This window comes from Peromyscus leucopus, chromosome 9, assembly GCF_004664715.2.
Source record: "Peromyscus leucopus breed LL Stock chromosome 9, UCI_PerLeu_2.1, whole genome shotgun sequence".
Lineage (NCBI taxonomy): Eukaryota > Metazoa > Chordata > Mammalia > Rodentia > Cricetidae > Peromyscus > Peromyscus leucopus.
The window spans coordinates 19,853,352-19,867,612 of NC_051070.1; the positions used below are offsets into that span (position 1 = coordinate 19,853,352).

At 40.7% G+C, this 14,261-nt stretch overlaps 1 protein-coding gene across 1 annotated transcript in view; it reads left to right on the plus strand.

Moving 5' to 3' along the window:
- The window catches only part of Obi1 (ORC ubiquitin ligase 1), a 49,319-nt gene extending 37,191 nt beyond the window's left edge, over nucleotides 1-12,128 (plus strand). The window contains exon 6 of the mRNA XM_028879914.2: nucleotides 9,402-12,128. Coding sequence (XP_028735747.1) covers nucleotides 9,402-10,947 — 1,546 coding nt within the window. The 3' untranslated portion in view covers nucleotides 10,948-12,128. The remainder of the gene's footprint in view (nucleotides 1-9,401) is intronic.
- The last annotated feature ends 2,133 nt before the right edge of the window (nucleotides 12,129-14,261 follow it).

The window sequence follows — 14,261 nt, forward strand, 5'->3', positions numbered from 1 at the left end:
ATTGGTAGAATTTGTATAATGAAAAAATGAAAAGAAAAATACAACAAAGAAAATACTTCTGCCAGCATGTCTATAATGCCAGTGTTTGAAAGACTGAAAGAGGTAGGGTGATCTTGAGTTTAAGGCCAGCCTCCACCAATATAAGGAGCCCCTCTCTTAAAAGAAAAGAAAACAAGCCCTGTACTTAGGTTCCATACATAGGCAACTCTGTGATAGATTTTTCTCTTCTTTCTCTCTTTCTCTCTTTCTTTCTTCCTTTCTTCCTTCCTTCCTTCCTTCCTTCCTTCCTTCCTTCCTTCCTTCCTTCCTTCCTTCCTTCCTTCCTTCCTTCCTTCCTTCCTTCCTTCCTTCCTTCCTTCCTTCCTTCCTTCCTTCCTTCCTTCCTTCCTTCCTTCCTTCCTTCCTTCTTTTTTTTTTTTTCTTAGTTTTGGTTTTGGTGTTTGGTTTTTGAGACAGGGTTTCTCTGTTCTCTTGTGTATCCCTGACTGTCCTGTAGACTAGTCTAGCCTCACAGAGACCTGTCTGCCTCTGTCTCCCAAGTGCTGGTATTAAATGTGTGTACCACCATCACCCAGCAATTTTTTTCTTTTTAAAATAATAAAATTATTTTATGACTATGGATGTTTTGTTTGCATGTATGTCTTGTGCACCACATTGCATGCAGCCCTCTCAGAAGCCAGAAGAGGGAGTAGCATCTTCTGGGACTAGAGTTACAAGTGGTCGTGGGCCACCAAATGAGTGTTGGAAACCAAACTCTAGTCCTCTGGAGGAGCATCAAGTGCTCATAGCTTCTAAGTCATTTCTTCAGCCCTAGGTCATTTTTTATTAGAGTAACTGTGGTTGTTCTTAAATATAAATTTTTGAGAACCATGTGTTAACTATTATAATTTAGGTAGTTTTTATTCTGCATAATAGTTCAAAAAATAAGTAAGCAAGCTGTCATAATAGTCACTGGGAAAATTCACTATTGTCTTATGAACTTTAATATTTTGTCAAAACATTATGTATTATTATCAGCATAAATGTATATGGACATGAAAATGGTAAAACTAATATTTAGTACACTAATATATATACAGCACAATTTAGAAGACTTGAAACTTTGAGACATTAAAATATTTCTTTGTTGAAAACACAAATTTTACAGAGGTTTTGAGTCATGCTTGCCTTCTCTTCATTTATGTGAGTGTGCTGGTTAGTTTTTTGTTAACTTGACACAAACTAGGATCATCTGGAAAGGGGAAAACTCCATTGAGAAAATGCCTCTATGAGATTTACCTTTTGGCCCTCTCTGGAGCATTTTCTTGGTTAATAATTGCTGTGGGAGGACCCAGCCCACTGTGGGTAGTACTACCCCTGAGTAGTTGATCCTACATTATATAAGTAAGCAAGCTAAACAGGCCAGGGTGGATAATACTTAAGTAGTGCTCCTCCATTGTCTGTGCTTCAGTTCCTGCCCTGACTTCCCTCAGTGATGGACTGTGATATCAAATGTTTCAAAATGTGCTAAATAACGATTGGTATACTAAATATTAGTTTAACCATTTTTTGTGTCCATATGCATTAATGCTGATAAGAAGATGTAATGTTTTGGCAAAAAAATAAATAAATAAAACCCATAGGGACAATTGTGAATTTTCCCCAATGATGACTAAGACAACTTGCCTACTCATTTTATGAATTATTATGCATTATAAGCCAAATAAACCCTTGCGTGTCACTTTTGGCCGTGTTGTTTATTGCAGCGATGGGAAGAATACTAGACCAGTGAGCTAACCTCTTGTTGATACATTGATAAGTTATCACACTCCTATGTCTGCACAAACTCCCACCATTTTATTCTCTCTGCTCTCGTGTAGTGACATCTACATGCTCTAATGTGAAAGGTTTTTTTCTCCCCACTTGTCATTTCTTTTAGGTATCTTCATCCTCCTCAGTAACTGTCCTCGTCTCTGTGATAAGTTTTCTTCTAGTAAGCTTTCCTGGCACATCTGGAGTCTTGGGACATTCTAGCAGTCAGCTATGTTTTTCTCACCCTTCCTTTCTCTGGATTCTGATTTTACTTCTTGTATTACTTCTGCTCAGTGCTGTGCTGTGCCCTCACTTTTGTTTTTCTGCTTCTCTGAAATGTCCTGTGAGGTCTTTCACTGGGCGGTAAGGAGGCAGCATAACTAGTTTGCTATCCCTGTTCTCACTGCGTAGCAGGTACACACTGCCTGGTCACCATGGCCTCTGAAAGGGGTGGCCTGCTGGGTTACTAATTGTGATATCCATCTATTATTTGTATCTTTTGGGGTCTGGAAAGCTAGAAGTCGAAGGCTTTATGTTATGCAGTTACAATATAATGTGATAACTGAAATTTGAGCCGTATTGTTAGACTAGTATTATTTAACTGAAATAGGGTAATGTGTGCATATTGGAATCATGTTAAGCAACGATATCAGTACTGAAAACTTTTTAAAAATATTTATTTATTTATTTGTTTGTTTATTTGTTGGTTGGTTGGTTGGTTGGTTTCTCAAGACAGGGTTTCTCTGTGAAACAGTCCTGACTGTCCTGGAACTCACTGTGTAGACCAGGCTGGCCTCAAACTCACAAAGAGATCTGCCTGCCTCTGCCTTCCACATTCTGGGATTAAAGGCATGCACCATCACCACCACCAACAACATCCGGCCAAAACTATTTTTAATACCTCATTTTACTTAGGATACATTTCTAGCAGTAGGGAAACAATGATTTGTGTCAGTTTTTTAGTGTCATCTTCCTATGGCTCATCATGATGGTTTCAATAGGTATGGCCCCATAGACTCATGTTTGACCTATATAGAGAGAGTGGCACTATTAGGAGTGGGTGTGGCCTTGTTAGAGTGGGTGTGGCCTTGTTGAAGGAAGTGTGTCACTGTGGAAATAGGCTTTGGGGTCTCCTATGGTCAAGCTATACCCAGTAAGGAACACAGTTGCTTCTGCTGTAGAACTCTCAGCTCCTTCTCCAGCACAGTGTCTGCTTGTACACCACCGTGAAGACAATGGACTAAATCTCTGAAACTGTTAGCCAGCCCACAATTAAATGTTTTCCTTTGTAAGATTTGCCATTTCAAAAGTTTTAAAAGTAAAAATGTTATATATTTATCTTATTTATATGCATAAAATAGCACTTAGCAATACAGAAATCTTAAAATAGTGGGGAAATCCATCAACAATTTACATGCTACTTAAGAACAGGGTTCAATGTTAACATAATGATCTCTAGTGATAAACAGCCGTGATACACTGCCAGGAATACAATACATACCAGAGTGATAAAGGAAATATTAAAATTGGAAAACAACAGCAAAAGAAAAAAAAGATTAAAGATTACAATAGACACATGGTCACAACCAAAAAAGAGAGAACTGACTGGCTACAGAGGCATATCCAGTGCTTCATAGCCTTCCTTCTATCCCGGGATAGTATGATATCTTTTTTCTCTTCTTCTTTTCTTTTACCATATTTACTTGTTATTTTGTATGAGTGTATATGTATGGTACAAGGCTTGATGCTTGCGTCCCATGTGCTGCATGTTTTAGACCAACTTGCTGGAATCATCTCTCCTTTCACCATGTGAGTTTCTAAGATTGAACTCAGGTCATCATCAGACATTACAGCAATCAACTTTACCTGCTGAATCCTCCTGCCAGTCCAGGAAATACTTCTAACCAAATTTGACAATGAAGGTACAAAGGAGAAGCCCTTAACACACCAAGTCTTTAAAGTCTCTGCCTCACAAGTTGCCTTAAGGAAGCATACTAGGGAACAGATTATCAGCAGTCATGTAGCTTTAACCTGAAGACACCTTTTTCTGACATTGCCACATCTTACTTTCTGCTTTGCCTTTGTGGTTTGGCCTCGGTGCTTCAGCATAAGCCTGGTGGATGGTTCAACTCCAAAGACAATGGTTCCTTGTTAAGCCAGGACTCTGGATCATGGAGCTTAAGGTTCTTCTTATGCTTGTTATTAACTAGATGGCAAGACAACAGTTCTACCAGAATTAAAAAAGACACTTCGGAGCTCTACAAAGAAATGTGACAGCATGATAGAGCCATCTGCAGAAGACCGAGCAGGACAACCTGCACGCTCTTCTCGCAGTGTTTGAAGTTAGTTGGCACAGACTCTGGGCCCTCATTTGTCCTGTGTGCCAGAGTCACATGGATTTTAAAAGAAGCACCTTGAAATAGACTTTGATACCTAACTTAATACTTAGTAGCACTGAGCTCAGATAGGCCAGAGCACAAAATCCAGTCCAGACTCAGAGTGCTTTCACTTTGTTTCCACTAACTCAGTTAGTAGGTAAGGAAAAAACGGAAGTCAAGATTCTGCTCCTGCAAGCAAGATGATACCTGGTGTGTGCTTAGCCTGATGACTGATTCTCCTGTATATCTGGAGGAGGCAAATGGTTTTTCACAAATGCCACGCTCAGGGGTGGCTCAGCAGGTAAAGACATCCGCTGCCAAGCCTTACAACCTGAGTCTCAGGTACCTGAACCCACATGGAAGGAGAGAACTGACTCTGCAATTTGTCCTATGACTCCCACATTCATGCTGTGGTGGGACCACATGTGTGTACACACACACACAAAATAAGAATATGATAAAAAAAAATCTTTGAGTGAGGAAGAATGCCTTTCTGAAGTTGGTAGTCTTGCCCGTCCCCTATGCTTATTGTATTTAGTCCTTTAATTGGGGTTGTGAATGAGAAGGGCAAAAGTTTCTCAACTAGCTCATTACATAGATACTGAAACTTAGTTCTTCAGATACTAGGCTCTAGTAATTGTTCTTGCCTTGTTTGTTTTCTTCATTCCCTCTTTATGAGAAGCTGGGGAGGCACAGTGGTCTCACGAACTCTGTCGTTAGAGATGGCCTTACTTTGGTTGTCATGGTTGCTGTGAGATGGTTGCCTCAACAAGACTTTAAGAGTGGACACCACCATGGAAATGCCACCATGGAGGAGGAGTTCTCACGAGACTTGGCGTCTAGAAGAATAAAAACTAGGAGCAGTTGAAGGAAGGCCGCTGGGGGAGGAGGAATCGGTCTTTCCAGGAACAAGCCCTGTAGGTCTCAGTGAATAATTTTAAAAAGAAAAACAAGTATTCAAAAAAGTCAAATTAGTAAGACTTCCATTTCTCTGTATTCTAGTAGGGACAGACACAGACTTTTGCCTCTGAATCCTTTCCTCTCATCCAGAACCTATACTTCAGTTAACATTGGCAGGCTCAAAATCCTGTAAGCATCTCTAGATTCTGGCAAAAATGCATTTCCAGTCTCAGTTCCCAGACTGTTCACAGTGTTTCTCTAGCATAATGAAGCCTTTGGCCATCACTGCTACTTTGAAAATCAAAGCTTTTTGGTCTCTAATGGAATGCTTATAAAAATGCACCATTTTGAAATTTGCTAAGGAAAAGGAAGTAGTGTTAAATGACACTTAGAAATCCCTCTGGCTTGCCTTAGCATTGCTTCATTTAATGGTGTGTACTCTGGAAATATCTGGAATTAGTAGGAATAAGAGAGTATTAAAAGTAAAAGATAAATAAGCCCCTGTGTTCATTATCTTACTTTGTGGAAGGATGCCATTATATGTGTTAGCTTAGTTGTTATTTCTGTGTGAGAACTTATGTTTTGCCAAATTTAATAAAAGTGTCTTGGAATCACTAAAACTTCCCTGACTCCCGTGTCAAAAATCCATCTACTCAGTCTTCCTCAGGTGAAAAGGAAAGCTCTCTGGACCAGGTTGTAAGAATGCTGAGCCTATAATTAAAAGGCTGTGCTATATAAAGTCTGCAATAGAAAGCTACATGCCATTCCATTCCTTTCCATATTGTAAATAAAAAAGAAGTCACATGTATGAAATATATTTAGTGGTAGCTATCATAATATTCACACATGAAAGGATAGAGGGTTTAGCTTATTCACCCTATAGTGTTGGCTCCGCCTTAATGAGCTAATGTAGCTTAAAAAGGGGGGGCTGATACTTACATCAGATGTTTAACCTTGACTCCTGTTTATCATGGACTCTCTTAAGCATCTAGCAATGGATGGAGACTAAGAGGCCCCCTATCCTAGGCCCATCAGCTGTAATAGAGGAGCCAGAAGACAAATCAGTTCTGTCAGTTCGCCTATTAGCATGGTTAGAAAAATTCCCATCACTCAGTATTTTATGCTTGTGAAGTGCTAAAATGAAACTTTGGGGTTCTGAAATCATTGACCTTGTAGAAAACAGCCTTTTTCAGTGAGTTGTACTTTGCCTGTCCTTTGGGCAGGGGTGGAGGAGTGCTTCTTGTGAGTCCTTTTTTAAAACTTTCTTTTTATTCTTTGTGTCTTTCAAATTATGCATCCCGATTCCACCCATCTCCCATCCCCTCACATCGGCTCCCTGCCCCTGTAGCCCTCCCAAAAATAAAACAAAATTTAAGAGGGAAAAAAGGGGGAGAAGTGTGTGTGTGTGGGGGGGGGGGATCTCATCGTGGAAGCTGCAGTGTGACACAGTGAGTTATGTGGTAAACCCCTTTATCAATGCATCTTTACATGCAGGTGTTCATGGCAAAGAATCATTGGTCTAGTTTGAGGCTCCTGGTCTCTGCTACACCATCACTGCTGGGCCCTCACCAGGACTCTTCCTGGGTATCAACACATAATCCTGGTTCTGGGCCTGGGTAGCTGCAGGTTGATCAGGCCCCCAGCGCTTCCCTGTCTTCACTACCAGGGTGAGCTCTCCTGCATTGACCTGGTTAGTTCACCCCTTGCAGCCATGAGCATGAGGCGGGGCCAGTTCTCCTGCTTCCACATGCTTGTCCTTAATATATGTTCAGATGCTGATGTCTGTTAGTTTCCATGGCACTTCGGCTTTTCTCTCCAAAATACAATACAAAAAATATGACTAGGAATATCACTGACTTCATCTCAGAACCTTTATACTTTGCCAGGTGGATCTCTGTGAGTTCGAGGCCAGCCTGGTCTGCAGAGTGAGATCCAGGACCGGCACCAAAACTACACAGAGAAACCCCGTCTCCAAAAAAAACAAAAAGAAAGAAAAAAAAATTACGTAGGGGCTGGGGAGATGGCTCAGTGAGTAAGAGCTCCCACTGCATAAACACAGGGATCTGAGTATAGATTCCCTAGATTCCCGGCACACATAGAAAGCTATGCCCGGGCACATATACTACTGTCGGAAGCAGGGACAGGAGGACCAGTCTAGCCAGAATACAGCATGCTCTAGATTCAGTGAGAGACTCTGTCTCAGCCAATAAGGCCAAAAGGGAAAGAGGATACCCCATGTCCTTTAGCCTTTGCACGCACGGGCGTGCGTGTGTGCGCGCGCGCGCGCGCGCGCGCGCACACGCACACACACACACACACACACACACACACACACGGAAGTATTCCTTATTTGTCACTAGTTCCCAGTGACATCTGTAGCATCTGATGTGTTATCTAGTAGCATTATTTGATTTTTAAATCATCTGGTCTTTTTTATGTGAAGATATCTGTGTTATAAAATCTGTAGTTAAAAATGAATCTCTGTGAGTAAATGTAAGGCTGTCATTTTTGCTCTTTGCATTAAATAAACATGCTACACAGTTTTTCCATTTAAAAACATGCAGGTTGAGTATGCCAGAATAGTTTCAATCAGGAACTCACAAACGTGTTTGCAGAATGCACTCCAAAGTCTTTGGCCACCTTTCTGAAGTCCTCTTACAGATCATCTACAGTTCTGCCATGGACTATATTTAGAAGCCAAAATGTTTTTTAACAAAGAAAAGCTTCTGTTATTGCTTAACTAAATGCTCATAGTAGCAAACTTTGTCTTAAGATGAAGAGGTTTGCTCCTTTAGTTTTTGTTTTTATTATGTCTCTTGCTTTTGTCTTGCATTTTGGAAGTTGAAGGCAATGTGCTCTGGGAGTTGAGTTAATTGCAGTGAGCAGATCAATATTCAGCAATCGCGTCTTTTAAAGCCCTTTCTATCCTGAGATGTGAGGATTCTATATTTACCTTTGCTCTTGCTGTTTTCTGTCAGTAGCAAGAGAGCAGAGAGCATGTCAGTGCTCTGCTGGAGAAAGGGGCCCGGAGTTTAGGAGATGACAGGCACTGAGTGGCTGTCTAGGACATGTGGTTGACTACAAGGTACAGTTGCTCTTGGCTCCTTGTGCTCTTTCATATGTTTTAAAGCAGATACATTCCCTTAGTTGTAATCATTTTTGTAACTAGGAAGAAAGAAGACAAAGATGGCAGTTTTTAGAAGATACCTTCTCAGATACCTTCCTACAAACAGACAGCTCCCAAATTCTTAGAGCTGGTTAGATGGGAGTTATCAGGAAGATGGCTAAAGCTCTGAAGAAGTGTGAGGAAGTGAAGGGGTTTTTCTTGTCTCCTATGCAGGCGGTTTCCTGTAAGAGTTCTCCCCCGTTATCAGATAGAATTAACTTAGGCATTTAATGTGGTTTTGCGCTGGAATAATCTGTGCCTCTAGCCCGAGATGTACCCCAACCTGTACTAGCTGCTAAAATCATTTTCTCAACTGAACCCAGTACCCACTCTTGATGGAATAATGGAAAACAGATAGTACTGGGTAAAGAGTGAATTTTTGATGTTCTTTCTAGTAATTCTCAAATATTCCCTTTCAGAAAGTATAAAAATGTTTTTATGCGTAGTATATTGGAACCACAAGCACTGACTTCGTATTTCAAAGTTGGAAAAAAATGAGATTGATGTCCTACACAGTTGTAAAATGCTGAAAATAAGGAGAGCTGAAATGAATTAAAGCCTAGTGTTGAGAAAGGCCAAGAAAAAGCTTCATATCAACAGTGACTGTAATTGAAAGGGTCCAAATAAGTATTTAAAACCTCCTCTCCTGAGACGTCTAGGATTTCTGAATTTCAAATTGACATTTTATGTTTGACAAGGTGACATTGTATAAGAAATGTATTGTAAAACACTGCTGTACGATAGGAAAATGATTGAATGTAAATATTTCAAGATGTGGACCACTGTTCAAATGTTATCATAAATCTTTGCCATTGTTTTAGGGGATAACTCTTCATGCATATGTGAGCTGGATTGATAGCTAGCTCTTGGAAAGGAAATCATCAGTGGATTTCTGCCTTTGTCTCAAATATTAGTCTGACTTGACCACTAAAATGTCTTATTAGATTTTTTCTGTTATGTGCTTAATGTCGTGCATTATGCGAGTGCAGTCACTTTCTGAGGGCACTACACTAGCATTGCTTTTGTCCTATTCAGTTAAGTGTTCTGAATGTCACTGTTACATGATTGCAACTGTCACTATTATGTGGGCTGGGACAGTTTGTGTTTAAATTTTGCAAAGAAAACAACCCACGCTGTGTCATTAACCACCCTTCTATTCTTTTCAGGTTTGGAAGGTTTACCATTGCTGCTCTTCAGTCCAAAGTAGAACAGTATGAACGTGAAACCAATCGCCTCAAGAAAGCTCTAGAACGAAGCGATAAGTACATAGAAGAGCTAGAGTCTCAAGTAGCACAACTGAAACATTCAGATGAGGCAAAGGGAGAGATGGATGCCCTTTGCCAGAGGGCACCCTCTGCAGATGGCAAGGGGCCCAAAGGCAGCGACGAGGTTGCGGCATCAAAGAATCAGGGTGACAGTGCCAGGAAGCAGGCTGGCTCAGCCACCTCCATTTCGGCTTCTCACCTGACAACACCTAGCAGCAGACTCGCTGACACCAGTTCTGTCAGACAAGAAAGCACCAGCAAGACTGAACCAAACTGTCCCAGGAACAAAGACAGGTACCCCAAGTCCACAGAGGTGCTGCTGGCTATGAGGGAGGCACCAATGGATACTTATTTGGAAGGAGAGTGGGGCAGTAAGCCAAGTGACTGTGCACCCTACAAAGAGGAAGAGCTTTATGATCTGCCAGCTCCTTGCACTCCTTTGTCCCTTAGCTGCCTTCAGCTCAACACTCCAGAAAACAGAGAGAACTCTGTAATCAAAGGAGGAAGTTCCAAAAAGCATGCAAACCATCTGAGAAAACTGGTATTTGATGATTTTTGTGACTCTCCAAATGCCTGTAATAACAATTCTTCAGAGGATGATATAAGTAGAAGCGAAAATGAAAAGAAATCAGATCGTTTTGCTTCCTCCAAGTCAGGATTTTGGGATTGTTGCTCCACAAGCTATGCCCAAAGCTTGGAGTTTGAAGGTTCAGAGGGGAATATAATAGCAAATTCTGTTGGGGAAATACCTTCAAAATTGAGTGAGAGGTCAGGCTCATGCTTGTCTAAGAGACTAAATTGTATTCGCTCTCTGGAAATGAACCGGACAAGAACATCCAGTGAGGCATCCATGGATGCTGCGTATCTTGACAAAATCTCCGAGCTGGATTCCATGATGTCGGAGTCTGACAACAGCAAGAGTCCTTGTAGTAACGGGTTTAAGTCAGCGGAGCTGGAGGGGTCCTCAAAGTCACCTCGGGGCAGTGAGCTTCTGGAGGAACCTGACAAGCTGGACGAAGGCCCCAAACTGAATCTTTCCAAAAACGCTCTCACTCCTGATCAGTTAGAAAATGGAAGCGAGTGGAAACCCACTTCTTTTTTTCTCCTCTCTCCCTCTGACCAAGAGATGAGTGAAGAGTTTTCTTCTCTCCACCCCACTTGTAATTCAGGCGCCAGTGAGGTCAAACCCCAGAGCTGTTTGTTTCAGACAGAGTTTTCCCAGGGTGTTCTGTTGAGTGGTTCCCATGGACTGTTTGAAGAGCAGAGGTTTGGGTCTTCTTTATTTAAGATGTCCTCAGAGATGCAGAGCCTTCACAACCACCTTCAGTCTCCGTGGTCTACTTCCTTTGTGCCTGACAAGAGGAGTAAGAATGTGAATCAGTCAACAAAAAGAAAGATACAGAGCAGTCTTTCCAACGCCAGCCCGTCCAAAGCAACGAAAAGCTGACTCACCAGAGAGATGTCCTTGTGGCTTTGTCCTGAGCGGGGTGTGGATGCTTTTAATATTACTGTAGTCACTTCATGAAGGTTCTATAAAATCCTGAACTGATAACCTTCAGTGAAGTGTCAAGTCAGAGAGGTGGGTTTACCTGTTTCCAGGGCACTTCATCTTGAAGAAACTTTGGTCTTTTCATTGGTGATCTTTCTTACCAGAAAGGTTAGGGGGAAGGGTTTCATTGTCTCTGTATTGTTTGTTGTTTTGTTTTAAATGAATGTCTATATATCTGTATTGGCTAGATGTTGTTATCTCATATTTAACTCTTAAGTATGGTGGCCTGTTAACTGTCCTCAGAACTTGTGTTTCTTAGAACTTTTGGTATTGTCTGCACCATTCTTTAAAGCTATTTCTAGAGTGGAAATGATTTTGTATGTCCTTTTTTATTTATGTTTAGTGTTGGCCTAATTATTATGTAAGGCCATGCTGGAGAAATGGTACTCTGACCATAGAGTATTCACTAACTTTTTCTTAGGTTTTACATAGCCACTTATAGCTTGTTTCATTGTGTCCTGTCCATTTTGTATGTGTGTGTGTGTGTGTGTGTGTGTGTGTGTGTGTGTCTGTGTCTGTGTCTGTGTCTGTGTCTGTGTGTGTGCATATGTAAAGTTAGAAACTGTTATGTATTGGCAGGCATGGATCAGTTGGGTTGGGAGGAACTTGAATATCCTAGCTTCATTTTCCAGATGTGTAGGTAGAAAAGCAGTCTGTTAGGTTTTTGATCCATTGTGTCACAGGGAGCCTTTTATGTGATAAAGTTCTTGTTTGCATGTCACTGTTCACTGGGAACTGTACGCATGGGAGCCTTTTTGCTTGCTCCATTCTCCATCCGGAGGAAAAAGAAGTTCCTATTGGCTAATAGAATATCGATTATGTAGAACGATTTTTTTTTTTTTTTTTTTTTGTGAAAAGTAACAAGTGGGAATGGGAATATGTAAGAGCTAAGCACAACTTTTAGTTTAGGCTTTAAAAAGTACATTATTTTAAACATGTTTGGTATGCCCATATAGGCTGTAAAAATGTGTATGCTAATAACTTATCTAATGTGCACTGAACATTTTACATGTATTGTCTTACCTTAACACTGCATGGTTTTTTATGTGAAGTGAATAAAGGATGCCATATGCACTACATGTCTTTGATGTCATCTCAGATAATGAATTATCCTTGGATACTATTTTCAATTCATTTTAAAATACAGCTATTAACCCAACTATGGACCTAAGGTAGTATGTGCCTGTTTGTGTTTGTAGTGCAGAGGCTGGAGCCCAGGACCTTGTGGACGCCAGGCCAGTCCTCTACTTCTGAGCTGCAGCCTTACCTGTACCTGTTTTGGAAAGGTCTATGAGAAGAAAAAGGAAGAAAGAAAGAAAAAGAAAAATCAGAGTTTTATAATGTTCCTATGTACATTTTTTTAATAAAAAAAAAAAGGTACCCTGTGCCACAAGAAAATGATCTGAAATTCAAATTATGTTTCAAAATAAAGGCTTATTGGGACACTGCTGCACTGTAAGTGTCTGTGTCTGCTCCTGAGAGGAGCAGGAGAGTGGAATACTTGCAACAGCAACTGTGGCTTGGAAAGCCTAAAATATGTACTGTCTGCCCTTTTCCTTAAGAATTTGCTGACCCTTGTTATAATAGACTCTGAGGATTCAAGGAAACCATAAAAAATACAACAAATCACTTTTATGATCTAGAGAATCATGTTCTCCACTTTTAGAAGAAACAATAACCAAGGGGAGAAAAGCTAACAGGGTAGTATTTGTTTTATCATACATATTTTCCAGGAATTCATTTTTTTGCCATGGTAAAACTAATGGATATTTTCAGAACTGGTGACAGTTTAAACATCTTTGATGATACAGATAGTTTTACATTTAGAATTCATATAGAAATTAAGGATTTTTGTCATGGTAAATATAAGAGTGCTGTAGCCTGAATATCCCCCAAATTACTTATATTGAAGTCTAACCCCCAAGGCACTGATATTAAGAGCTGGGACCACTGGAAGGGTAAAGTCTTATGGCATAAAGTGGTGTTAATGACCACACTTGCCTGCCTCTTCTAGACATAGCCAGTAGCCACTGTCTTTGCAGCAGAGAACAGGTCCATATCAAACCCTGTATCTTCTGATGCCTCGATTCTAAACTTCTAGCCTACAAAACTGCAAGACATTTCTATTTTTTTCTATGATCAGCCCAAATGGGCCAAGACAACCTCACAAATTCCATAATCAAGAGTGTGTCTATTTTTAATCAGTTTGCATACCACCATTATGCCATAGAAGTTGAAATTTGTAGCCTAGTTTTACCAATGACTAGCCCGGGTGAGTACATCCTTCTTGGGCCAGAATATTTCTTAGCTGCTTGCCTTCAAAAGCATCCTTCCATCCTCCTTAAAAAAATATTTATTACATTGATGTATATTAAAACCATTATCTTCCTCAACTACAGGGGTAATTGTATAGGATTTGACTTCAGTCACATTCTTGTCTCCCTTACTCTCAGTATCTGACTTCATAACAAACGGTTAGTTTTTTCACAGATTTTCAAATGTGCATACTATGTCCACTCTGAACAAAATGCCATTGAAGGGTTGGGGGTATAGCTCAGCTGGTCAAGTCCTTTCCTGGCATGCCAGTGGCCTGGCCTGTGTGCCATCCCTAGCACCGCATAAATCCTATGCGATGGATCACACCACTGATCCCAGCAGTTGGGAGGTGAAAACTAGATGATCACGGTCTAAAGGCAGGCGGGAGAGATGGCTCAGTGATTAAGAACACTGGCTGCTCTTCCAGAAGACCTCTTCCAGTCTCAGCACCCAGGCAACTCAAGGGGTCAGCCAGCCTCTTCTGGCCTCTGAGGGCACGTTTGCACGTGGTGCACAAACACAGGCAAAGCAAGCACACATATAAAAGTTTTTGTTTTGTTTTTTTAGTTCAAAGTCATCCTCAACTACACATCAAGATAAAGGCCAGCCTGTGGTACAGGGGACTGACTAAAAAAAACAAACTAAAACACTTGAAGCCAAATATTTTTCTATCCTTCATTTCATATGATTCACTTTGAAAACTTCCAATTTGTGGAAACCCAAGCAGAGTCAGTAACCACACGGCTGGAATGGTATGGAACCATAGCTTGGAGCTGGATGTCCCGCTGCAGAGGAGATTATCTTCCTTGTCCACATTTGTACAAAAAAAAAAAAAAGAAAGAAAAAGAAAAAGGTGAGTGTGGTTGGAGTTTCTCAAGGATTCTTTTTAACCTGTC